We start from the raw sequence: 27,812 nt of genomic DNA, 5'->3' as shown, positions 1-27,812 counted from the left end.
GAGGAAGAACCACTCAGCACACACCCAGGGCTTTCTGCGGAGACTGGTAGAGTGTCAGAAGGGACACTCAGTGAGCACACTGAACACACGTAGAAAACAAGCACTCTCAGCAGGAGACTTTGCGATCCCTCCAGGTTGTGAGCAGCATTTACTTTTTGTCTTTCATTTAGATTTCTGAAATAACACCAGTTGCCCAAGTAAGATGAACCATGTGTGTTATCCAAGACAGCTGATGAAAAACCCTAGGCCGCTGACTTCAGCAACCAGCCGAGGCTAAACGGAGCAGAACAGGAATGAGAGATAACCACAAATGGCATTTTCTCTGTCATGCAACACATCCGGCAGCAGGATGGCAAGACCCACCTCCTGCACATGGCGGCCACTGCTCCAGTCTCAACGGAGGGGGGTTTTCTAGAAACTCACTCCTAAACTGCCTGTTCTGGCTGTAAAACAGCCGCAGAGCCTTCTCTATCCGTTTTCCCCCCACCGGCTTAAGCTGAAACGAGATATAGCTGCAGCTGTAAATTCAAACTGTTTCATATTCATCATTACATCCGTTGCTGTCACTAGTAAAATAAAATATCTAATATTCTTTCCTTGGTGCTTAGATCTATGCTTGGTAAGGAATACATGCCAAGTTTTAGCTCTGTTTCCTCATAATGGAATCTGACAATTTCTCACTGGGGTTTCATGGCCTGTAGTGTCTCCAGTGAAAGTTACTGTTCAATATACCAAAGTTCATTTTTTTAAGTTGTTTAGTGCATGCAAGCCTTGCATTCAACTACTAGTACAAGGAGATTTTTAAATGCTTATTCCTGGAAACTGTATCTCAATAACCAATATCAGAACCACCACTTTCTGCAAAGCTTTCTAAACAAGGCAGCCATGACAGACGACAGGCCCCAAGCGCTCCTACAGCTTCCTCTCGAGCTCACTCTTCAGCTTATTTATTTGGATTTAAAGAAAAATCAAACTACCTGTCCTGTCCAGCAGCAGAGGAACCCTCGGATGCCGCTTACGTCATGCTGGATGTAAAGTGAAAATGCCAAGTCTTGTCGACGCTTCATCCACGCTGATACATCAGGCATCACTAAAACCCCAAGGAGAAGGCCAGACCAGTGACGACAAGGAGCCTGCAGGCACCACAGGCAAGCAGCTCCATCCGGGGAAGAACTGATGTCTCGGGACTGAGATTTCCCACATCGAACAGCTCTGACGACACTTTTCCACTCTCACCTGGGAGCCCAAAGAAAACCACTACTGGCAGAAACACGGCAGGGCTGCGCCATGCGGCACCCTCCGAGCTGCCTCCACAGTCCATCTCCCCCCGACTAACAGAAATCCAAGTTCCGGCTGGCCACACGGCTGGCCAGGATAAGGACTACATGGGCAGTCTGAAGGCCAGCTTGGTGCCTGAGCTCCGGGGTTCAGCACAGGAGCAGAGACGTTAGTGCGCTCTGCTGCAGGCCACAGGCAAGGTGCCAAGCATGTAGTGTACTCACGGGGCAGACTGCGGACCAGTAATAAAGAACCACCAAATTACTCAAAGTGCTACATGGAAAAACACTACTCCAATGGATTTTCTTTCTTTCTTTTTTGATTATTACTTATTTGAAGGCTTACCACCCAAATGCCCTCAAAACCTGGGGCTGGGCCAGGCCAAAGCCAGAAGCAGAGAGAACTCCCTCCAGGTCTCCCGTGTGGGTGAGGAACCCATCACCCATCAGCACCACCTCCCAGTCAGCACCAGCAAGACGCTGGAGCTGGGAAGCAGAGCCGGTTGGTGATCAGACCCACGGACCTAGAGCAGGAGATGAGAGCACCTTAGCCTCTAAGCTAAACGCCAGCTCCAAATTCTAGCTTCTTAATCCCTGTAACTTAAGAGCCTCCATGAGGAAGTGGGAACCTGCATTCCACGACACATATCCTGCTCAAACATGCGACGTTCTGCTCGCCCTTGCCCTCCAGAACAGGCACTGAAGAAAAGCTAAAAGCTCAGCTCAGCCGGCTGTGCTAAGAGTGAGCAGGAGCTGAAGGCCAGAAGTCTGCACCTGCTTCCTAACGAGCCCTATGCAGACACCAACTGGAAACGCCTGGAGCTGTTCTGGTCATGCCAGGGTAGTGAGCCATACGGCAAGTTACTCAATCCCTGCAGAAGAGCCATTCCTCCTAAAATGGCAGCCATGGGCTACAACAACTCTAGTGTCCCTCTCAGTAAACAGTATTGTGTGATTGTGATTTTCCTCCAACAAAATCAAAGCAGAGCAGCTAGGAATGCTGGCTCTGAGACCAGAGCCTCTAGAAGTGAAATCCCACTCTCCTGTGGGTTACCTCTGGTCGGTTCCTCACCTGTGAAATGGGCTTAACAAAAACACCCTGCTGTGAGACCTACCAGTACCTTATCAGGTTACATGTTAGCGCCCATAAACCTAATCTACGCAAGTAATACTCAAACTTCACACCAAAAACCATTCACAGGTTACACATCAATTCGACCGAAGTACCTTTTCTACAACAGCAACTCCTCCAAGCTCTACGCAGTCACCTACTTCCACGATAGTCTGAAGGACCACACAGACTCCGCAGCACCGGCCTGCATGCTGTAAACCACTCTGGCCCAAGTATGTTGAGAATGCCACTAGTTGAAGCCAGGCTCTAAATTCTTTCCCCTTGTCTCTTCCCATGCAGCATGCTTAACAGCAGCGAGTCTGACACCCATCCTCTCAGCTCTGCATCGTTCCCATGGGTTTCCATTTCTCACAAATTCAGAATTTGCAACAAGAGGACAGAATCATGAATTCATAGTTCCCCTATTTTCACTCCCTCGAACCATACACACAAAACTTGAATGTGACGTAAGATCACCTACCCTGGCTGTACCAGGCTCTGAAGGCCCCAAAAACAAACTCCAGCCCTATTCGATACTCTCTTTGATATGCTATCAGGCCATGAGGGAACTACCACTATTAGCTAAAAAATAAACATTAGGTCTAAAGCAGTATGCCTGGGCAGATAAGTTAGGGAAAATATGAATATATTTGAGGTGCTAGTAATGTTTTTAGCATTAGTGCATAGTTCTGTAGGAAAATAATTATTTTAAGCACGCAATAACAGATTTTCTGCATTCTTGAGAAATGCAAATTATATCCAGAGGCCCTTTGTTCCCAATACAGCATGTCCAATTTTATAAAAGATGTAAATGGAGAACTATAATCCGCTTTAAATGTATTCACTTAACAGCAACCTCGGTTGAAACACATCTATTTCTTCCTAATGAGCAGTATTTGCACAATCTTAAAAATGCTTCTCTTACTTACACTGGAGTAACACTCTGCATCTCCCTAAGATTCTCTCAAACTGCCTCAGCTTCGAGCACCCACAGATACTGCTGCTGCAAACACAGGCAGGCTATGGATGTCTGCTAAAGGCGCAGGCCTAAGAGAACTCCTTCCAAGGGAGTCTCATCATTTGCGAGGTCCAGTCTGCCCCTGTGACTGCTTCCACTCAGACCCCGGCAGCAGCACGGAGCTGGGCGCCCCTGCTAGGTGACCCCCAGAGGGATGAACTGTGCAACAGCACAGAGGACCAGCAGAGCCAATACATCCACGGAGACATTCCAAGCCGACTCTGGTCTGTGCCAATGTGTATACAATCCCCCTAGGAGGCACAAACAAGAAGCATGTCCCAGTGCTTCTCAACAGACATAACCTTCAGAAACTTCTTGATAATCTGTTGAAATGTCTGCGATTTGGGCGATCCCTCCGGAATGCTTCTAACTTGGAGCTGTGGCCCAGGGGGTCAGGGATGCCGGCCTTTGATGTCGGAGCATCAGTCTGATCTAGCTCCTTTCTGAATGCTCCTGGGCCTGTGACAGATGATGGCCGGTGTCTGAGCCCTGACACGCATGTGAGTTCCTGGCTCCTGGACGGTGCTCACTAACCTGCTTTTCAGCAGGCGCATCCCGCATGTTTCCAGGCTCTGGCCACTGACCCACTATGGGCGTGACAAGCACATGAGCGCACAGAAGCTGGAAGCACATGACAATACAGTGAGTGGCTGAAGACCACCTGCCCCGTCTCTACTGAGACCACATGCTCCTGAGACCCTCACAGGAAATGCTGCCATAACTGTCTTCTCTCTTGATTTCTCCATTCAAATTAAAATCTACTCCACTGTCACATGTTGTCCTAAACATGGCCACGTAAGAGTGCTATATAATACCTACTTATGCAGATCTGGAAAGGTGGAGTTATAGAGAAAAAGAGAGACAACGAGATCTTCCATCCCCTGGGTCACCCCTGGCCCCAAATGGCCCTGACGGCTGGAGCTGAGCCAATCCAAAGCCAGGAGCCAGGACCTTCGGAGTCTCCCACCTCGCGCCCATGTGGAATGCCAGCAGCTCAGGCAGCGGCTTCACCTACCACAGCACTGCAACAGCCCCAACCTGTTCTCTTCTGGATATTCCTTAAGATGGATTAAGTCCACGTGTCTTCTGGACTTTGTACATTTCTGAAAGGGATACAACAACATGCAAAAGTTCATGGGGGAGGAGGGAGAGGAAAAAACAGAAAAATAGGAGGGAGAGTGACCAGCCATCACAGTCACCTGGGGAGTGAGTCGTCGGACGGAAGATCTTCTGTCTCTCCTCCTCTCTGTATATCTGACTTTCCAATAAAAATGAATAAATATTTTTAAAAACTTTTTGAACCGAAATTCAACTTGTTTTTATTCCATTTTCCACAAACATGCTAAGAGGCCAGGTGTGAACACACAGCGGCAGATTTCACGACGCATGTTTCCCCTCCGTATCCTGTGATTATCAGAACACGAGCTGCTTGGGGCTGCGGCACCACGACACGACACGACACGACACAGAAAGCAAAGGACCGAACAACGCCGCAACACAACGCACAGATCTAAGGCTGCATCTTCACTTACACATATATGTCTTTATAGAGAAAAACAAATCGGATTCTGATCTCATCTGGAATCAAACACATTTTTAGTTATATTTCTTTACACATGGGTTTAACTCATTTGGAGGAAAATTTAATTCAGTTTAATAAATCCAGTGTAAACAGAGCCGATGATTCTATCCCACTTAGATTTTCAGTTTTTACACACTCAGATGTTTTTTTCAAAAACACAATTTGCAAAGACATCAGTATGCAAAGCACGCTTTATCATAATAAGGCCCACAAGACCGTACGGCAGCCCTGACCCCTGCGGTTATTTCTAGCTCCCATTTACTCACCTTGAGGGCAGCAAGCCTCTCTCATCTACACAGCCCTCATAATTTACACTCCAACAACACAAAAGTCTGATGTTTCAGCAGGACAGATGGACAGCACAGAGCTATTCCTGCCCAATTCACCACTCAGATGAACTGCCAAGGGGAGGGAACCACGGACAAGTGGGGGTGCTCACACCCCCAGCACAGTGCCTGGGTTTAAGGCCAGCTTCTTGTTCATGGGCACCCTGGCAGGCACTGGGGAATGGCCCAAGTACTTGGCCCCTGCCACCAACGTGGGAAACTGGTTGGGATTTACAGCTCCTGGCCGTGGACTAACCCAGTCCCTGCTTTGGCAGCCACTTGGACAGTGAGCCAACAGGTGGAAAATCTCACCTTCTGCCTTCAAATATCTTTTTTTAAGATTTTATTTATTTTTTTTTAAAGATTTATTCATTTTATTACAGCCAGATATACAGAGAGGAGGAGAGACAGAGAGGAAGATCTTCCATCCGATGATTCACTCCCCAAGTGAGCCGCAACAGGCCGGTGCTGCGCCAATCCGAAGCCGGGAACCTGGAACCTCTTCCGGGTCTCCCACGCAGGTGCAGGGTCCCAATGCGTTGGGCCGTCCTCGACTGCTTTCCCAGGCCACAAGCAGGGAGCTGGATGGGAAGTGGAGCTGCCGGGATTAGAACCGGCACCCATATGGGATCCCGGGGCTTTCAAGGTGAGGACTTTAGCCGCTAGGCCACGCCGCCGGGCCCAAGATTTTATTTATTTTTAGTGGCAAGTAAGATATGCAGAAAGGAGAGACAGAGAAGATCTTCCATCTGCTGGTTCACTCCCCAAGTGACCACAATAGCTGGAGCTGAGCTGATACAAGCCAGGAGCCAGGAGCTTTTCCAGGTCTCCCACATGGGTGCAGGGTCCCAAGGCTTTGGGCCGTCCTTGACTGCTTTCCCAGGAAACAAGCAGGGAACTGGATGGGAAGTTGGGCTGCTGGAACATGAAACAGTGCCCATATGAGATCCCAGGCTACTGTGCTGGACGATGCATTCAAATATTTTAGAATAAACAAACAATTTTTTTAAATTCTCTAAAAAAAATAACTGTAGGGGCCAGCACCCTAGTACAGCAAATAAAGCTGCAACCTGCAATGCCAGCATCCCCATGGGCACTGGTTCCTGTCCCAGCATCCCCATGGGCACTGGCTCCTGTTCCAGCATCCCCCATGGGCACTGGTTCCTGTCCCAGCATCCCCCATGGGCACTGGTTCCTGTCCCAGCATCCCCCATGGGCACTGGTTCCTGTCCCAGCATCCCCCACGGACACTGGCTCCTGTCCCAGCATCCCCCACGGGCACTGGCTCCTGCCCCAGCATCCCCCACGGGCACTGGCTCCTGCCCCAGCATCCCCCATGGCACTGGTTCCTGTCCCAGCATCCCCCACGGGCACTGGCTCCTGCCCCAGCATCCCCCATGGCACTGGCTCCTGCCCCAGCATCCCCCATGGCACTGGTTCCTGTCCCAGCACACCCCATGGGCACTGGTTCCTGTCCCAGCACACCCCATGGGCGCTGGTTCTCGCCCCAGCATCCCCCCATGGGCACTGGTTCCTGTCCCAGCACATCCCATGGATACTGGCTCCTATCCCAGCACACCCCATGGATACTGGCTCCTGCCCCAGCACTCCCCGTGGCCGCTGGCTCCTGCCCCAGCATCCCCCATGGCCGCTGGTTCCTGTCCCAGCACACCCCCATGGCCGCTGGCTCCTGTTCCAGCTGCTCCACCTCCAATGCAGCTCCCTGCTGATGGCTTGGGGAAAGCAGCAGAACACGCTCCTGGCTCTCGGCCCCAGCCTTCCTCAGCCCTGGCAATTGCAGCTATGTGAAGCAGCCGATGAAAGTATGACTCTCCCTCTCTCTGTTACTATTTCAAATAAATAAAACTTAACAACAACAAAAGACCTGTCATTAAAAAAAGGAGTTGTACATTTAAACAATTTAAACAATTGTCTGAATGAAGAGCAGTATCATTTCTGGTGTAAACCATTTAAAATCAACATAAATATATATAGTATATATTTATATGTGTGCATATACATCTATACATATATGCATATAGTATGTATACATATACAAATAGTACACATATAAAATATTTGTTCATAAACTATGCCACACCTCCGCTGTCAACCCCTGCACTGCCTGACCAGGGCCTTATCAGTTACTATGCTACTGCCTTATCCCACTGATGTGACGGTGCCCATTTATTCCCGTTTTACATCTCTGATGTCAAAGGCATCTTACTGTCACCATGAGCCAGGTAGTACTCAGGACATAATTCAGGACACATGTAACTAAGATCGAGAAAGCAGCAGCCTCGTGTGCAGACAACAGCCTGGGAGAAAACTCCAAACTCGACGGGAGAGGGATCTATTCAGGAAACGTCACATCACTAGCACTCGACCGGCAGACACATGCAGGACACGAGCACGGGCCACCTGCAGCCAGGAAGGGACCAGAACACACAGACTCTATATACGAGTTCAAGAATTCCACAACCAATTCACTTCACTCAGATTTTCCTTTCTCTCCCTCGTCTTCCCATAAATATAAAATGAACGTTCGGACAAGGAAGCATTTTATCATTCCCAGGGTAATGGTGAAGGCTTAGATCTGAGCGGCTCAGACAACACGGTGCTCCCCACACAGACTGATGTCTTCAGTCAATAAAACACAGCATTCCAAGTGCAAAATCGTGTCCAACGTTCTCACACAACAGCAAGCCAGCCAAGACACGCCTGACGCACTGAACAAGGTGCCTGCAGCCTGGCGTGACGTGCAGGCAGCATGCGAGCAGCGCCAGTGTCTCCACCGCATCACACACGGGCAGACTGCACGACACATGGCACAGCGCGGGTGCCCAACGCAGACCTACTTACCTGGACGGTGCCCTTTGGCACAGCGCGGGTGCCCAACGCAGACCTACTTAGCTGGACGGTGCCCTCTGGCACAGCGCGGGTGCCCAACGCAGACCTACTTACCTGGACGGTGCCCTCTGGCACAGCGCGGGTGCCCAACGCAGACCTACTTAGCTGGACGGTGCCCTCTGGCACAGCGCGGGTGCCCAACGCAGACCTACTTAGCTGGACGGTGCCCTCTGGCACAGCGCGGGCGCCCAACGCAGACCTACTTAGCTGGACGGTGCCCTCTGGCACAGCGCGGGCGCCCAACGCAGACCTACTTAGCTGGACGGTGCCCTCTGGCACAGCGCGGGCGCCCAACGCAGACCTACTTAGCTGGACGGTGCCCTCTGGCACAGCGCGGGCGCCCAACGCAGACCTACTTACCTGGACTGTGCCCTCTGGCACAGCGCGGGTGCCCAACGCAGACCTACTTACCTGGACAGTGCCCTTTTACGTGCCAATCTTCCCCTAATCACCTGGAGGACTTTCTTATTAAGTCTAGGAGCTGCCAACAGTTTTTCTGTTGACTGAGCTATTCTAAGTTTCATATCCAAATAATAAAACATACATAAATTATTTTAAAGGCAACGAACGAGACATTTCAAAATGCATATTCTGGTGCCTTGGTCATTTTCAGGTACTTTCATTTTTTTTAACACCTTTTCTCTCTAGACATTTACACACACACAATGTCTTGTGGGTAACTATACAAAAGTTCTATCACCCAGCTTAGCGACAGATTTCAAAAATGACAGGTCCCATTTGTGACTGGCACTGACACGCAAATCACCTCTCATGTGTTGCTATGTGCTTCTGACTTGGGCAGTAAGTACTCAGAGCTGTAAACCACCGATCACTGATTTAAAACACAAAGCCTCACACAGTGGCAGCGCTAGAACACAAAGACGAAGGAGGACGATGCTGCTCCCCTGGTTCACGCTCTGTCACAGGAAGCGTCCGTCCAACAGACCTGGCGAACCTGTGAATGCTCCCTGCCCGCAGGATGAAACGGAAGACCATCCAGCCAGGAATCCAACAGCAAGCGAGCCTCTGTTAAGCAATCTTCTAAGAATTAAATCAGCCATCGGGAAGTATCACTCAATTTGTTTCTAAAGATTTTTTTTTAATTGGAAAAGCAGATATACAGAGAGAAGGAGATACAGAAAGATTTGTTTGCTGGTTCACTCCCCAAGTGACTGCAACAGCCAGAGATGAGCCGATCCGAAGTCAGAAGCCAGAGCTTCTTCCGGGTCTCCCACATGGGTGCAGGGTCCCAAGGCTTTGGGCCGCCCTCGACTGTTTTCCCAGGCCACAGGCAGGGAGCTGGATGGGAAGTGGAGCAGCTGGGAAACAAACCAGGGCCCACATGGGATCCTGGCAGATGGAAAGCCAGGATTTAGACACTAGGCTCTCCTGCTGGGCCCCAAATATCACTCAGTTTTACAGGAAAGAAACATGTTGTTTTCAGGCCGCCTAGCCCCATCACTGCACTACACTGCCCCTTATGTAAATTATTTTAAAGCAACAGGTGGGGTGGGGAGGGAATAACAGCACAGGGGGGCAAAAGACAATAAAAAGATAACCTGCAATCACACCTAGAAAAATGGAGCAAGTCCACAGAGATGCTGTAAGGTGGTGTACTTTCAAAGCACATTACTGCCATAACCACCTGCATCAGCTCACCTGCTAGCCACGCCAGCCCTAGGCAAAAAAGCCATCCAGAAAAGGCTCGCCTGCACCGTGGGGAAACTCTGGTGATGAAAATTGTTTGTGTTTTGTGTTGTTTGCTTGTGTTTTTTGACCAACAAACTGTTAAAATCTCTCTCTATCCCAGGCAGGGGCTGTGCAGCAGCTGTGCAAGCCACTATCTGGGTCATGCGTATTCCACACTGGACTGGGAAGGAGCAACCCCCGGCTCCTCCGCTTCTCACCCAGCTTCCTCCAAACACACCCTGGGAGGCGCCAATGCCGCCCTGGGTGCTGGGGCTGCTGCCATCCACACGGGAGAGCCACTAAGTCACTAGGACGAACTGTCTGAGGCAGGGTAACATTTTACAAAGTGGTCTATTTGGCTCACAGTTGTTCTGAGGTTGCAGATCCGGCACGGCTGTGGTTAGGCATCTGGTGAGTGTGGCCGGGCTGGCAGAGACAGAGCCCACACACGGCTAAGCCTCCGTGGCCTGCGTCCGGGGCCTCTCTCCCACTCCTTATGCAGCCAGCAAGCTCGCCAACACCAGAGCCCCTTCCTGACCACCCGGAGCCAGGAACTGCCTTCCAAGGCCTGCCTCTAAATGCTCCTCACGGAACACCACTCACATAAAACCGGAGCGACTAAGCTCCTCCATGAGTTTAGAGAAGGAAGAAAAGATTCAAACTACAATGCATGTGAACTTCACCAGTAACTAAGTACACACACACACACACACACACACACACACACACGTTCATGTCTACATGCATGGATGTTTGAAGGTACCAACTGGGCCTACAGAGACAACCAGCTGGACTCCAAAGTGGGTACTGCTGGCCTCTCCCAAGGCGTACAGAAAACACGCATGGAGAGAAGCTGCGGGATGCAACAGCAGCAAAGGCCACTCACTGTCCAGCCATCAATAAAAATGAAATAGCATTGGGGCTCCACATTAACCCAGAAGCCTACTGTCAGCCTAAGAAATCATTCCGGAGCATTCCCTCACTACACCCATCCTTTCTTTAGGGAAATACTTTGAGTCCTACTGACTTGGAATAAGGCCAGTTGCCCAAGACGAGCAGACCTCAGGATCCAGCCCACGGCTCTTCACACACTGGGAAGGGCCATCCACAGCTACGCTCCTGCCTCGAACCACAGTGCTGTGGAAGCTTCTATTTCAGTGTCCTTTAAGGCCATGCAGGGGGTCAGGGAGAGAGATCCTCCACCCACTGTGTCATTCCCCAAAGGTCCACAAGAGCCAGGGTCTGACCAGCCAAAGTCAGCAGACAGAAACCCCATCCGGGTCTCCCTGGTGAGCGACAGAATACCTGGGACTCCATCTGCTATCGGTAGAAGCTAGCCTGGAAGCACGGAGTTCCCAGCACTTGAACCAGGCTCTCCAACGAAAGCTGTGGGTGTCTCCAGCAGCGGATTAATCTACTATGGCACAAAACCCACCCCATAAACATGTCACACTTGTCTGCAAGTAACCTCCTGGGTCTGACAGTAACAATGGGAGAACGTCCCATGACTGACCCAGTCCAAGGCCAAGGTACTTGGCACAACTCTGCTGGCTGCAGGACACTAAAGAGAAATAACACAACACCGCCTTAGCTATCACTGCCTCTGAAGAGGCCAAGGTAACAGTCAGCTGCTTGTGAGGACCACCATGGCTCCTCTGTGTTCGATCAGGGTCAAGCAGATCATATCAGCCTCCCAAAACATTCATCTGAAGCACCCCATTTTTCATGATTGTTGGCAATCACTGGAAAAAGAAAAATGTGCTCATAACAACAGTAAATGCCCTCAAGGGTTACTCTGGTGATAGAGTGTCAGGAAATAACTTTAAGTTATCTGATGATGAATTCATTCAAGATTGTCATGATGAATACCTTTTGGCTGTGATCTTGGTGCATTTTGCAAGAGACTAAATTTTGCATGAATGAACATATCCTGCTGTTTCATCAACTCAGACTCTAGCGCCCACAACACGGAAAAGTCACATCAGACAACTGTCTGAGGGCACATGTTTGATTAATATTTATGCTTCATAAAAGCTTAGCACAACACTTAAACATGCCTCAGGCAACCCTGGCACTTAGGATGCCCTGGTCCCACGACAGAGTGCTGGGTTCAATTCCCGGGTGTGGCTCCTGGGTTTTGCCAGTTGTACACTGCAGGACGCAGTAAGTGACGGCTCGAGTCCTTGTGTCCCTGTCATCCTTGCAGGAGACCAGGACAGAGTTCCTCAAGCCAGGCTTGAACCTTGACCAGGTCCGGGTGCTTCAGGCATTTTCTGAGTGAACCAGCTCTCTCGGTCTGCCCATCTGTCTACCCCTCCTTCGTCCTCTCAAGTAAACAAAGGGGTGAGCAACTGAGACTCCTGCCCACAAGCTGGAGTAAAGCTGCAGCCCTGCAGCCATGCTAAAGAAGAAAGGAGGCAAGCGACACTGACTGATCACTTGCTATGTTCTAGTACCCATACATTATCTCATTCGGTCTCTATGACAACCTTCTGAAACTGGCATTAGTCTTTCCATTTTATCCCAGAGGAAAATGAGATAAGTTACCCAAGTTCACACAACTTTCAAGCTCTTGGATCCACACACACAGAGACACACACACACCCTTACTCAAGCTGATTCGGCTGGCACCACTCCACTCCCCATGTGAAGTCATAGAGCTCCCGGAAACCACACAGCCACACCCATCACAGAGATGAGGGCCTCAGCGCCCTGGCCACCTGCTCGTCAGCCCACCAAGCTGCCCCGTGAAGCTGTGGGCTTCTACAGGGAGCTCGGGAAGGCTCAACTGCTTAGATACTACCGGACAGGAAGACCAACAGTGGGCCTCAAGTCAAAATAAAACATGGTCTTTAGAAGATTCAGAGGCCTAAGACCAAAATGAGAAATAAAAATGACCAATGAAATATCATTTTTCACCCAAAAACCATGGCTTATGAAACAATAGCTGTGTCTGTACAGGTATAATGTTAACTGGATAGGAATAAAATAATTAGAGGAAATAATTTCTCATTTATGTGTTTATCACATAAATCACTAAGTTGTGTTTATCGCACAAATTACTAAAACTAGAAAACAGGTTTAATTATACAGTCCATGTTTTACAAATTTTTTATTAAAAAACTAATAACACATGTCAAAGGTCAAAGAATAAGGATTATAACTTCTCATAATCTTATAGCATTCACACTAAGAAATTTGAGATCAAATATTAAAGCAACATTTTTTAAAGTTTTCAAAGGATATCAGACAACAGCAACTTATGGGCTCAATCCCATGAGCTCCCCAGAGAAGTCAACAAATCATTTAGGAAAAAAAGGAAACATTCTGCCCAACATGCGTCTGTGTTACCCTACAAAGTTAAACAAAGGCAGCTGGCACCCTCCTTCCATCCACCAGAACAAAAAGGAGGGAGGGACGGAGGGAAGGAGAGAGGGAGGGAGGATGGAGAGAGGGAGGGACAGAGGGAGGGAGGGAGGGAGGGAGAGAGGGAGGGACGGAGGGAAGGAGAGAGGGAGGGAGGATGAAGAGAGGGAGGGAGGGAGGGAGGGAGGGACAGAGGGAGGGAGGGAGGGAGGAAGAACGGAGGGACGGAGGGAGAGAGGGAGGGAGGGAGAGAGGGAGGGAGGGAGGGAGGGAGAGAGGGAGGGAGGGAGGAAGGGAGGGAGGACGGACGGAGGAAGGAGGAAGGAGACAGGGAGGGAGGGAGGAAGAAGGGAGGGAGGAGGAGAGAGGAGGAGGGAGGGACACAGGGAGGAAGGAGGGAGGACGGAGGGACACAGGGAGGAAGGAGGGAGGACGGAGGGACGGAGGGAGGGACACAGGGAGGAAGGAGGGAGGACGGAGGGACGGAGGGAGGGAGGGAGGAAGAAGGGAGGGAGGAGGAGGGAGGGACACAGGGAGGATGGAGGGACGGAGGGACGGACGGAGGGAGGGAGGGAGGGAGAGAGGGAGGGAGGAAGCGAGGAAACATGGCTGACTGGCCTGACCACCACGACAAACACACACATGCAGAGTGTAACGCTGAAGAAAATAAACTGAGGACTGCTGGGGGGCATTTTGTTAAAATAATTTATGCTCTAAATTTGCTTAAATAATTACAAAAGCATGATCCAGAATAGCCCAGCTGGTTGCACAATAAAACAATTTTAAAAACCTGTGGCTACAGAACTTCATTCAGCTCCAGGATTTTTTATTTCAGTCAAACCCAGCTCGATTATAACTGATTTTTACATCATTCTCCAGGCTCATCCTCCAAAATGGCCCATAGCAGTTAGTATTTCTTTTTTTTTTAAAGATTTATTTATTTTATTACAAAGTCAGATGTACACAGAGGAGGAGAGACAGAGAGGAAGATCTTCCATCCGATGATTCACTCCCCAAGTGAGCCACAACGGCCGGTGCTGCGCCAATCCGAAGCTGGGAACCAGGAACCTCTTCCAGGTCTCCCACGCGGGTGCAGTGTCCCAAGGCTTTGGGCCGTCCTCAACTGCTTTCCCAGGTCACAAGCAGGGAGCTGGGTGGGAAGCAGGGCTGCCAGGATTAGAACCGGCACCCATATGGGATCCCGGGGCGTTCAAGGTGAGGACTTTAGCTGCTAGGCCACGCCGCCGGGCCCTAGTATTTCTTTTTTTATAAAGACACAAGATGTCTACGGTGTCAACAACAATATTAACCATGTAAAAATTCCCTGGGATTAACACCATTGTATATTAAGCCTCCACATGAGGTGCCAGCACCCCACAGGGACTCCGGCTCAAGTACAGGGTGACCACTCCCAACCCAGCTCCCTCCTGATGTGCCTGGGAAGGCAGGAAATGATGGTGCCCGCACTTGGGGCCAGACAGGTGGAGAAACAACATTTTCATCACAGGAATAACACGAGTGATTTCAGATTTCACACAGATCACTAACACTTTGGTGAGAAGAGATCAGCAAACTAAAGCCTTCTGGGGTGAGGGCCTGGAGGCTGGTCCCGGGCGCAGCTGTGCACCTGGCCAGCACCCTGGAAGACGGCCTTCCCACCAGGCGAGGGCCTGGAGGCTGGCCCCGGGCGCAGCTGTGCACCTGGCCACCGCACCCTGGAAGAAGGCCTTCTGACCAGGCGAGGGCCTGGAGGCTGGCCCCGGGCGCAGCTGTGCACCTGGAAGATAGCCTGACCACCTCTCACCTTTGTAGGAACAAGAGAGCTATCATTGCCTCCGTGTAACTCAGAGCAATACCAAGCTCCAACCACTTGAGACTGCCTGATTAAAGCCGCTGCCTTAACAGACCGTGCATTCAGAGGAATGAGGGCATGTATAACCAGAGCATCCTGAGGAGGCCCCTGCGATTCTGTGCCGAAGTGTGAAGTCCTTTACCATAATGACCAATGGGCTGCCAAAGCTTTGCCAGGAGGTGTCACCAGTGGTCAGCTGCCCTGGAGCAGAGCAGCTTAGAAAAGGGGCTGGAAAACATGTACTGGGCCTGGTAGCAATGATCGGGATGAAGGCAGAGCACAGTCCCAGCACCTCTGCATAAACCAGAGACAAGGAAGGGCAAATGAGGAAACGAAACGCTGGATCAGAACTCAAAAAAATTACAAGGAAAAACATCATTAACAAAAACTCATTTGGTTGAACCTGGAAAGCCAATGGATTGATTCTGCTTGCACAGGAAAAACACACACACGAGAAATCCCTTCAGGCCATTTATTTCCAGAGGTCAGGCCCATCCAGATGACCAAAGTTAAGCTGAATTCCAAGAAAAACAAAAACATTATCAATTGCCTGTTTTACTGGTAAACAAAAAACTAGTAGCTTTCTGCGCATCACACTTTTATATTACATTAGACCTACTCCCATAACCAATGTCAGCTATTGTATCTTAGATCTTGAAACGCGAGAGTAAAATCTACACTTGATAATTGCTTTACCTTTGGGCTTTTAAACACGTACCACTGGTGACAGCCATCACTGACCTGATTGCTATGCCCAACAACAAGGGTTCAATGAGAAAGTCCAGGCTGATAATCCATGAGTCACCCTGCAACAGCAAGTTTCACTAACACGCTTCTGTTTCCCAAGAGAGAAGGCCCGGGCAGCCAGCGGAGGGGTGCTAACACCTGCATTGCACACCACAGGCAGCAGCTGCGTTGGTTCTCCCTGGGCAGCTACAGGGTGCAAGGGCAGTGGTCCTGGTAGATTCCACAGAAGGCAGCTGGGACCAAGGGTGAATTCCTAATGCTGAGGCAATAAGCCCAAGTGTCCAGCCCCAGAAATGCTGCGAGGTGGGCTCACTGACACGGCCCACCTTGCAAAGCTTTACTTGTAGAATTCCTTCCCGTCCCTGCGCCATCCCATAATGCTACGGAATATAGACTGCACTGTCACTAAGATTGTTACAAAGTAAGAATGCTGTCCGGTGTCTTTCTCTCGATGGTAAAACAGCCTGAATTTTTTAGGTTTCTTTATAACAAACACCAACACGAGCAGTGATGCAGCTAATGGTACACTCGAAGTGACCTGAGCCACGGGCCATGACCGGGTGCAGGGCTGCTGCCGCCCCACAACGCACCTTGAGCCACGGGCCATGACCGGGTGCAGGGCTGCTGCCGCCCCACGACACACCTTGACCACCAAGGTCCCCAAGTCCTCTCCCTTCCCATATCTCTAACTTACAGCTCCTGAAGAGCCTACGGTATGACCACACTCTGCTACTCGGAAGTCCTCTTCCACACCCCACAATGCCGCAGTGCCTCAAGAACTGGGAGCAACTGCTCCAGACGCCGCGCCTGTGGCTGCTGAAGGGATCGTTCAAGGACAAATAAGATATTTATGAACTACTTGTTTTTTTTTTCTCTAAAAATGAAAGCAGCTTTATTTAGTACTAGAGTGGAAAACACAAGTTCTTACTATTCAGATTTGCTGAACACAGAGATCTCATTGAAAAAACCAGTATGGTTTCTAAGCCATGATAATGCTATTAATGGGGCCGGCACAATGGCTTAACTGGCTAATCCTCCACCTTACAGCCCCAGCTTCTCATATGGGCGCCGGTTCCAGTCCCAGATGTTCCACTTCCCATCCAGTTCCCTGTTTGTGCCCTGAGATAGCAATGGAGGATGGACCAAACGCTTGGGCACCTGTCCCCACAGGAGACCTGGATGAAGCTCCTGGCTCCTAGCTTCAGATGGGCTCAGCTCCAGCCATCGCTGCCAACTGGGGAGTGGATCAGTGGACAGAATATCTTACTCTGTTTATGCCTTCTCTCTTTAAATCTTTCTTGCCAACAAAAATAAATCTTGAGAAAAAGAAGGAAATGTTATCAATATCTACATATAGCTGAAGGATTAATTAATATAACTTTCTAACCTTATACCCTAAAACTGGCTGGAACTGCTCAATAGCTACTGCGGTCTTATGGAAAAACAATAAACCCTTAGCAGGAGGGGGTGTGGCGCGTCAGGTAAAGCAGTCGCCTGCAAGGCCGACAGTCGTAGGGAAGCTGGTTCTCTCCCCGACGCTCCACAGTCCAGCTCCCAACTCATGGCCTGGGAGAGAGCAGCAGACGGCTCAAGGCTTACACCCCGCTACCACAGGGGAGACCTCAAAGAAGCTCCCGAGTTCAGCCTGACCAGGCCCTGCTCCCTTATGCCCATCTGGGGAGTAAAGCAGTGGATAGAAGATTCTCTCTCTCTCTCTCCCTTTTTTCCCTCTCCTACCCCAGTGTGTGTGTGTGTGGGGGGGGGGGGGCGTATGTGTCTTTCTATGTGATAAATACAAAATAAACACAAAAAAATGTGTATTGAGCACACAGCCACCATGCCAACACATGTTGACTGACATAACTAACTAAATGATACGAGTTCCTAACCATCGGCCACACACAGACCGTTCCTGGATTTCTTAAGAACAGAATACCCTGGCCAGGAGGTCTAGTTCTCTTTAATTCAACAGTGGACATACATCTTCCTATCAGAAACTGACAAGGAAATGAGGCTCTACAACATACCCTCAAAAATACAGAGTGTAGACAGCAGCCACAACGAAGTTTCAACCATTAAAAGCTGCAAGCTTCGGTGCGGCCACTCCCTTCGGTTCTGGTCACCAGGCCAGACGAATGGGCAAGGCTCGTTTCCTCTGAGCTCTGCCCACGTGCTCTGTCTAAACGAGCCTTAAAGAACAGCTTAAAAATAACGAAGGCCAGATTCTGGGAGGGAAACAGAGAACATACAGATAATTCTGTTTCCCCAAATTGGCCGTCTCCTTCCAGCTCTGCTATTTCCTGCTCGAATCCGCTTCCCATAATTTAAGGCCGCCTGATACCTAATGATATACTTAACACAAATCGCCAAATCTTCCTTATTTTTCACAATGACAAGAGGTTTTCAGAGAAACTTGCGCTAAGAGGATAATAACAAAGTGAGCCCATTTGTCTCTTTCCCCAGATTCGTCATTGCCACCTGGCTGCTCATGGCTCCAGAAAACAACAAACAGCCTCCTAATATAATTTCCTGTCTGGGTTTTTCATATTGATTTGAGCATACAGTTCCTCCAACAGCAGGAACAAACACAAAAGATCTGATCTCTCCAAAAGACAGAGAAAAACTAAAAGATCAGGATGGAAAGGGGAAAAAAATCAATACCCAACATTGGTTTTTTAAATCAAAAGATGCAAGACTTTAATGAAAAGAAGTTTCTTACCCATGCGTGACGGCACTACCTGAAGTCGGGCTAAGAAAGAACGTGCCTGGTATAAAAGCAAACCGAATACAGCTGAAACAATGCAGCAAAAATGCAAAGCGCTGGGGACACAGCTACGTTCTGCAGAGCACATTCGTTTAGTACAGAGGCATTACAATCTACTGTGTGTCAGCCAGAATACTATTTTGCCCAAAGAGCTTTATATGCAAATACTTGTGGCAACAAGTCATTGATCTGGTGCAAGGTTTGGCCAAAAAAAAAAAAAAAAAAAATAGTTTCAGGAAAGTCTTCAGAGCAACTTCTTTTACACTAAAAATTATAGCCTCAAAACCTCACGTGCGGGTTGGCAATGTAGCACAGAGTTCAACATCCTGCATGATACAAGTCCAAGTCCAGACTGCTCCGCGTCTCGCCCAGCTCCCTGCTAAGGCATCTTAAGCAGCAGCAGACAGCCCCAGTCCTCGGGCTCTGGCCCCGAGCGGGAGCCTGACCAGATCTCCCCTCAGCCGGCCCAGCCGTCTGGGAAGGGACTCGGCGGAGTCCCTTAAGGGAAAAAAACATGCATGAGACAAAACTCGGTTCCTGTGCAGAGTGATCGTGTGGCTCGCTGCCCCTCACATTGCCTCTGCCACAGGACGAGGAGCCTGGGGATGCCGTAAGAGTCCTGTGAGGGAGAAAGCATTTTATAATAAACATTAAACATTCAACTCATACTTAATAAATAATTTACTTGACACTGAAAAATGTAGAAAAAAAAGCTGGTGAGATTTTCATCAATACATTTTTGTAGGCATGAAAAATTATTTCATAGCACATCTAAATTATAAATTACAAGAAATCTATTGAGTACTAAGTAAAACCCTGAAATGAGACAACTCAAAAGAGAACATAAATTTTGAGGCTTTCAACTTTTATCAACATTTTTTTGTTCCAAGAAGAACAAATCACGGTTAATTTATGCAATCATAGTCTAATTGCATTTTTCACCTAAAGGCAAGTTCATTTCCAAAGATCGTGTCACATCTTAGTGCTTTCCTTGGGTGCGGGTGGCACTGAGAAACCCTGCTGTGGGCAGCAGTCTGTCCTTCACACCTGTGATGACAGAGCAGCCAGGAAGACAGGGCTGTGCAAGGCATATGGCGCCATCGGCTCACCTGTGCCCAAGATGGAGGGACGGGAACAGACCTCGGAGGAATGTCCCTGAAGTTTCCACTAACCAATATTCCCACAGCAGCTGGGATACGGCAGGGACAGGAACCACCACCCCCCCCTCACACACACACACACACACACACACACACACACACACACACACACAGCCTTCAGGCTCCAATAACCAATATTCCCACAGCAGCTGGGATACGGCAGAGACAGGAACCACCACCACCCCTCACACACACACACACACACACACACACACACACACACACACACAGCCTTCAGACTCCACAACCCCAGCCACTGCAGAGCTCTCCGTGCCAAGCTCTGGTGCATCCTGGACAAGAGCTGTGCACTGGAACCTTCTGCACTGTCCAGTACGGCCAGCACCAGCCAGATGCACTTACAGCCACGGAATATGGCCAGTGCAGCTAACGGGCGTCAGCAGGAGTCAGCAAAACGTGGGCTGAGGACTGCAAGCAAGGTGAAAGGAAGTAGGGGACAGCTTCCAGCAGGGCAGGAAACACCCCATCCTGTGTGAATTAACCACACCACTCCAACTCTCCTAGCAAACAGGAAGCTTCAAGAGGACAGGCACTTTGTTTTTAAGACTGATTTATTTTTATTGGAAAGGCAGATTTTATAGAGTTACAGAGAAAGGATTTAGCCACTAGGCTTCCACACTGGCCCAGCAAGAACTTTTATTTACCTTGGGACTTCTCTGTGCTACAAACTCGACTACACTTCAACAAGTCCATGTGAAAATGGCATTAAAAGATAAGTTTGCTTGGCTGCAAAAAGTCTGAAATACACTCATTGTTTTTTCAGTGGCTAAATCCTTGCCTTGAAGGCGTCAGGATCCCATACGAGCTCCAGTTCATGTCCCTGCTGCTCCACTTCCCATCCAGCTCCCTGTTTGTGGACTGGGAAAGCAGTCAAGGACAGCCCAAAGCCTTGCAACCCTGTACCTGCGTGGGAGACCCAGAAGAAGTTCCTGGCTCCTGGCCTCAGACCAGCTCAACTCTGGCATTGCTGCCACTTGGGGAATGAATGCGCAAACAGAAGATCTTTCTCTCTGTATCTCTCTCTCTGTAAATCTACCTTCCCAATAAAAATGAACCACACACAACGCACACTGATTTAGCGACTCAGGAGGGAAAATGACAACTGCCGAGGGAATGACACTGGGTGGCGTCTCCTTCTCACCTGCATGACCCTTAGCCAGATGGACGCCTTCCTAACACACACACAGAACAACATACAGAACCTAATGCAGCCGCAGCCAGTTACTGTCTCGCTGCTCCTCATTACCTGTCCACCTGCTGGATGGGCAAGGCACGTAGCGGGTGCAAAGCCCTTGCTGAATGAGCAGGTGAGTGCGGCAGGGGAGAGAAAACGGCAGGAAATCACGTGACGTCTCCCATCTCCTTCTGATCCAAGACAGACAAACTGACACTGTGGCTCCACTTCACTCCATTTTTACTGTACTAATAAGTAAGATCAGGTAGGACAAACGAAATCTTCCATGAACTCAGAAGAAACTATCTGCTTAAAAAAAAATCCACTTGAACTATTTTACAATTTGCAAGCAGTAAACCAGTATTTTCAAAGTTCAAAGTATTTCATAAATATTTATTCCTAAATCTTTACAAGCAATCAATTATGCACACAAACATGAAATAACTTCCAAAGCCTGGGAGACAGTTCAGGAATTGAAAGAAAAATCAGCATTTCCAAAGACTATTTCCAAGTAGCACACGAGCCGGAGTCTGCATCCCAGCGCTCCTGCAGGAAGCTGCACACCCAGACACAAAAGGCAAAGAACCAGGCTCGTGATTCCTCTACTTAAATCTGCACAATGAAAATTCAGCAATACCTGAGGCTCCATAAACACCAGGGTGCCGCTGAGATCTGGAGCCGGGTGGAGAGGATTCCTTCATGCGCTCAATCACATTTTCCGAAAGCTGAAAGACAACATCAAAATGAAATCAATGATAAAGGAACCAGACAGCCAGGGCGGTGACAGGGGAGCTGGCCATCCACACCAGGGCGGTAACAGGGGAGCTGGCCATCCACACCAGGGTGGTAACAGTCAGGGGAGCTGGCCATCCACACCAGGGCGGTAACAGGGGAGCTGGCCATCCACACCAGGGTGGTAACAGTCAGGGGAGCTGGCCATCCACACCAGGGTGGTAACAGTCAGGGGAGCTGGCCATCCACACCAGGGTGGTAACAGTCAGGGGAGCTGGCCATCCACACCAGGGCGGTAACAGGGGAGCTGGCCATCCACACCAGGGTGGTAACAGGGGAGCTGGCCATCCACACCAGGGTGGTAACAGTCAGGGGAGCTGGCCATCCACACCAGGGTGGTAACAGTCAGGGGAGCTGGCCATCCACACCAGGGTGGTAACAGGGGAGCTGGCCATCCACACCAGGGCGGTGACAGGGGAGCTGGCCATCCACACCAGGGCGGTGACAGGGGAGCTGGCCATCCACACCAGGGTGGTAACAGGGGAGCTGGCCATCCACACCAGGGTGGTAACAGTCAGGGGAGCTGGCCATCCACACCAGGGTGGTAACAGTCAGGGGAGCTGGCCATCCACACCAGGGTGGTGACAGGGGAGCTGGCCATCCACACCAGGGCGGTGACAGGGGAGCTGGCCATCCACACCAGGGCGGTGACAGGGGAGCTGGCCATCCACACCAGGGTGGTAACAGTCAGGGGAGCTGGCCATCCACACCAGGGTGGTAACAGGGGAGCTGGCCATCCACACCAGGGCGGTGACAGGGGAGCTGGCCATCCACACCAGGGCGGTGACAGGGGAGCTGGCCATCCACACCAGGGTGGTAACAGTCAGGGGAGCTGGCCATCCACACCGACACACACGACAGCCTGAGGACACTGGGCTCACTCCGAGCAGCACAGAAGGGCTGGGGGCTGCAGGCCACAGTCCACCACACTCCTTTCTTACTTGTCCTGATGCACTGACTAGCCATCAGAAATAACTTCTACTTATTCTACCTCACTAGAGTGGAACCTCGGAAAAAACGGGAGCCACTTTGCAACAGCCCTTAGCGCCTTCTTTCTCTCTAAACCCCAAAAAACATTCAGGTTCTTCCTCGCTTCATCCCGTCTTCCAGTTCAAAAATCACATACAATTGTTCTTTTTAAGATTCAGTTATTTTTGGGCCCGGCGCAGTGGCCTAGCGGCTAAAGTCCTGGTCTTGAACATGCTGGGAACCCATATGGACACCAGTTCTAATCCCGGCGGCCCTGCTTCCCACCCAGCTCCCTGCTTGTGGCCTGGGAAAGCAGTCGAGGACGGCCAAAAGCTTTGGGGCCCTGCACCCACGTAGGAGACCTGGAAGAAGCTCCTGGCTCCTGGCTTCGAATTGGCGCAGCACCAGCTGTTGCGGCCACTTGGGGAATGAATCATCGCACAGAAGATCTTCCTCTCTGTCTCTCCTCCTCTCTGTATATATATCTGACTTTGCAATAAAAACAGGCAGAGAAGGAGAGAGAGATCGCCCACCCATCCACCGGACCACTCCTCACCACAGCAGTGCAGAGGGCTGTAGGACCCCACCCAGCCTTGTCACCCAGCTGTGTCCTCATCCGAACTCAGCGCAAGCACATCATCCAGCAACCCAGAACCCAGGCTGCACAGACAGGGAGGGCGCAGCCAAGCTGAGCAGCTGCAGTAGGCCCTTCTCGAAGAGGGGACACAGCGCACCAAAAGAGACAGAGACAAGGCAGGCTCCACCTCTGGAACAGCTGTCCTGATCTTCCCAAACTCATCACGAAGGCCGGTCCACTTGGTCCTCCGTTCCCACCGCACCGGTCACCTTCTGTGAGAGCCCAGGTTGGCTCTTTAACGACCAGTCTAGGACAAAGGCTCCAAAAACCACTCTAAATGCACAGGAAGGAGGGAGTGCTCCACTCACAGAGACTTGTACAGAAACAATATGTAATTCCCGGCCCCTACTTAAAAGCACCTGGGTGGCTCTGCATTTGTCATTCACAGAAGCCATACGCTTTCTGAAGCCCTAGAAAGCCTCCATCTAACATAGTGCTCTGAATCTGAAGTGGAAATGAGCCCATCATCCAGTGGTTAACTGAATTATTAACACAACACTCCTCAACACCCCAATGGCTAACTGATTCATGGTCTCTGCCAATCTGCTCCCTCCAGAATCTGCCCTAGCAGCCCACAGGAAGTAATCTCTTCGTTTTTGGGCTCCCAATGGTCAACACTCCCAAAGTCGGAGTTGTGTTCCACAGAAATCTCCACGCTGCCTCAACTGGCTCCTGGGAGCCTGGGCGGCAGAGACCCGCTTAGGCCTGGGAAGCATGATAAATAGTACTTTGAGAACGATACCACTGAAGCTGACATTTGCTCTGAAGAGTTCGCTCACAGCTTTGATGTTTCAGATAAACTTGTGAAAGAGTGAGTCAAAAGCATACTTTCAAGCAGGCACAGCAGGTGCACACAATAATCCTGTTAAGCACATGTAACCATGAACATGCCTGGCTTCCTTTCACGAACTCCTTCTGGGCGCAGCGAGGAGAGCAAGGCAGCGGGCTGTCCTTCATCCAACCCGCAGGAATCAGTGCAGAGCTGAGCTGGAGTCACGTGCAAGAGCACAGGTGTTCACGGAAGAGGGGAGAAAACTCTTTAATCACTAATGATAAAGGGAAACACACGAGGGAAAAGCACAGACCCTATAAATATCACAACAGTAACATCACACGGGGGGGGGGAGGGTGAGAGGAAGCTTTAACTGTTAAATTGTAGATAAGTCCTTAAATTGCTGTTAGAAACCTCAGTGAGAAAACATGGGAAAACATGACCTATTAATATCCCTGACCTGGTACACTGCTCACTAAATGTCACTCTACCTTTAAGGCAGGGAAATCAAAGCCCTACCCTTCACTGAGGGTCACAACTCAGAGCTCAGCTTCTGACAGTGGACGTGCTGGTGCAGCCTCCCTTACCATGAGGACAGGAAAGTCAGACAACCAGACAAAGCTAGCCAAGGTTTGGCAGCCAAGTTGAACTTACCACCTGCAACCCAAAAACCAAGTGGGGCCTCAAGTGGGGCCGACCAAAGCCAGCAGTTTAACTCCTGAAAGGGTTGTTTCTCATTCTTCCCAATGCCCGGGAAGGAAACTACAAGATGCCTTCAAGCCCAGAAAGATACAAAAACGACCTTGAAAGAAAATCAACAAGCTAACCAGACACAATTGCACAGGCAACAGGGACAGAACCCAGCATTCAGTTCCCACTGCGTCCACAGCGGGTATGCAACCGGCTCTTCTTACCTAATTAAGTTTGGGTAGAACGTATCCACTCTGGCCACCAGTTCTCGTAACAGCTGCTACACATCAGTGCCAACAAGGCCACCAACCGGGGCACTGCTGGCTGCTTGCAAGCATGTCTGTCAGATTCTCACAAGCCAGTTGAAGGATCTGCATTTACAGTCAAAAGTGACCCGTCCAGAGCCGCACAGCTTCTGAGAGGCACAGCCAGTTCCACACTCAGGTCTGAGTTCTTCCACAGCAGCCTCTTTCCATGATAATACTTCCAAGAATCCCAGAATTTTACATGTGAAATCACGGCTGCCTTTTATCGAAAATCTAGAAGAGGGTTGCAATGGCTCAACTGGCTAATCTTCCACTTGCAAACGTTGCATCCCATATGGGCACCTGTTCCTGTCCCAGCTGCCCCACCTCCCTCCCAACTCCCTGTGTGTAGCCTGGGAAAGCAGTAGGAGATGTCCCAAAGCCTGGGGATCCTGCTCCCGCATGGGAGTCCAAGAAGAAGCTCCTGGCTTCAGATCAGCTCAGCTCTGGCTGTTGAAATCATTTCAGGAGTGAACCAGTGGATAGAAGATCTTTCTCTGTCTCTTTTCCACTCTGCAAACCTGCCTTCCCAATAAAAATAAGTAAATCTAAAAACAAACAAACAAACAAAACCAGCAAGGCAAAGAAAAGGAAACGCACAGGAAGCCAGAGGCCCGCCAAGCCCTTCCCTGCGTTCCCAGCACAGCAACAACGAACGCTCTTTTCAGGTAGGAAACACGATCAGACCATGACTTACCCAAGGTCACCGGCCCAGGCTCGAAACCGAGAACCGTTTCACTGCAGTGACCTCAAAGGAATGAGAATGACCTCTGAGCACACTGACCAACTCAGCAGTGTGCCATGGGCTGAGTGCGGCCAGAGAAAACACCACCCACATTACCACCTACAGACAGCAGCAGGACCCGGCACGCCCCACCACTCCACACCTGAGACAACTGAAGCTCAGGTGCACCGCATCTGGCAAAGGGAGGCTGGAAGCGGCCAAGAAAAGGGCCCTACAGGAAGGGGCGAAGAGCAGGAGCCCGGGAGTCCAGGAGTGCAACAAACATAACACGTGCTGGAAAAGTAAAAGCTCAGGAACTCTGTCTAGCTCCTCGGCCAATACAGAGATTGCTTTCAAATTCTTAAAACAGATTTTTAGACCACCTTTCTTTCCAGCAGAATTAATTCCGCTCCTGCATTTCAGTCAGTCTTGCTGACTCCAGGAGCCTCACTCAGCCGCTGGGTCTGTGTCCGAGGAAGCCATGTGCCCTCCTACCCAACCACCTGGCCTAACACTCCTGTCTCGCCTTTTCTGCGCTCAGGTGTGGAGCACCCCAAGCCAAACGCAAGAATTCCTTTAAAATCTCTGCATCAAAAGCAGTTTACTACACCACAGTAACACAGAGAATGCAGCCTTCAATCTTTTATTGCAAAACAGAGTCCTTATTATAATTCACATATCAAGAAATGTTGGTCACAGCCCAAAAATGGAGTTCAACGGTCTGCTTCTACACAGAAGACTTTAATCATTCCCCTCAAGGTGACAGTTTCAGAAGCGAAAGTTTGTAAGCACTTTCAATGCTGAATACATTGTAACAAGTAGTAAGCAAGTAACAAGTAGTAAACACAATTGAAACATTCATTCAGATGCTTACGTGGTAACAGAAAGTACCATTTAACCCCCTTAAGTCAAAACTGCTTTATTTACTAGCTACACTCTGGTACTTAAAAAAAGAAAGTGAGGCGCCAAACTACAGAGCAACAGAAAGTATTAAGTGAAGTTTGTGTGCTTTAGTGACACCGCGGAGAAAGATCAAGTTTGCAGTTTCTGTACCAAGTGCATGAGGAAGGCATAAGGGAATCCCCGCACCCCTCGGCGGTCGTGGTGTCTTCTGCTCTGAGCAACTGCCCGGCGGCAGGTGCCAGCTCTGGGCCACAGGGCGCCCCGGCCAGCGCGCGGGGACAGCTGCACACGGCCGGGGCTGAGCCGGAGGGGCACCACGTGCCCGCGGAGCCCCGAGGGGACCGACGCCGGAGCCGGCTCGCAGGCTGGCACCGCGCGCCGGGGCGCACGGATCCCGGGGCGGCCTGCAGCGCCGGGCAGGGGTCCGCCCGCCGGAACTCACCCGGATGCCCTTCACCACGGTGATGTTCTCATTCTCGTCCGCCTCGAAGGTGACCCGGCGGGTGCTGGCGTTGCCGCCCATGGCGCCTGCCTGCCGCTCCCGCGGAGAGCCGGCCCCGCGCACCAGCGCTGTCACAGCCCCGCGCGCCGCGCGCACACGTGCCGGGACCCCTCCGGGCGCACCGGGTGCCAGGCCACGACCCCGGGCAAGGAGAAGGCGCCGCTCCGCGCCCCCGCCTCCTCCGGTCACGCGCCACGGTCGCCTCGCTCGGAGTGGTCGGACCCTCGGATGGCCCGCCTCCGGGCGGCCGGGGCACAGCAGTTGGCTGGCCCGGCCCCGGATGCTATGGCAACACGGAGAGTTTGACTGGGCTTCCGGAGCTCTGGGTCAAGTGGGAGTTGTAGTCTCCGTCAGGCGCGGTGGGTGTTGGGACGGAGAGCGCAGGGCATTCGGGGAGTTGTGGTCCTGAACGCCCAAGTAGCTGCACTCGGGGCACCGTACAAGTTCAGTTTTCCTTGAAGACAGTATTCCGGGAACAGGCGAGTGAATTCAGAGATACAGGTTTGGCAGAACTGACAGTCTGA

At 50.5% G+C, this 27,812-nt stretch overlaps 1 protein-coding gene across 1 annotated transcript in view; it reads right to left on the bottom strand.

Annotated features, from left to right (window-relative positions):
• Positions 1–27,419, bottom strand: part of CHCHD3 (coiled-coil-helix-coiled-coil-helix domain containing 3) — a 223,548-nt gene extending 196,129 nt beyond the window's left edge. Inside the window, exons 1-2 of the mRNA XM_058681347.1 lie at positions 27,229–27,419; positions 21,632–21,719 (exon numbers count right to left, since the gene is read on the bottom strand). Coding sequence (XP_058537330.1) covers positions 21,632–21,719; positions 27,229–27,309 — 169 coding nt within the window. The 5' untranslated portion in view covers positions 27,310–27,419. The remainder of the gene's footprint in view (positions 1–21,631; positions 21,720–27,228) is intronic.
• Positions 27,420–27,812: the final 393 nt, after the last annotated feature.

The sequence above is a fragment of the Ochotona princeps genome, chromosome 25, assembly GCF_030435755.1.
Source record: "Ochotona princeps isolate mOchPri1 chromosome 25, mOchPri1.hap1, whole genome shotgun sequence".
Lineage (NCBI taxonomy): Eukaryota > Metazoa > Chordata > Mammalia > Lagomorpha > Ochotonidae > Ochotona > Ochotona princeps.
This window is presented reverse-complemented; position numbering and strand designations above follow the sequence as displayed.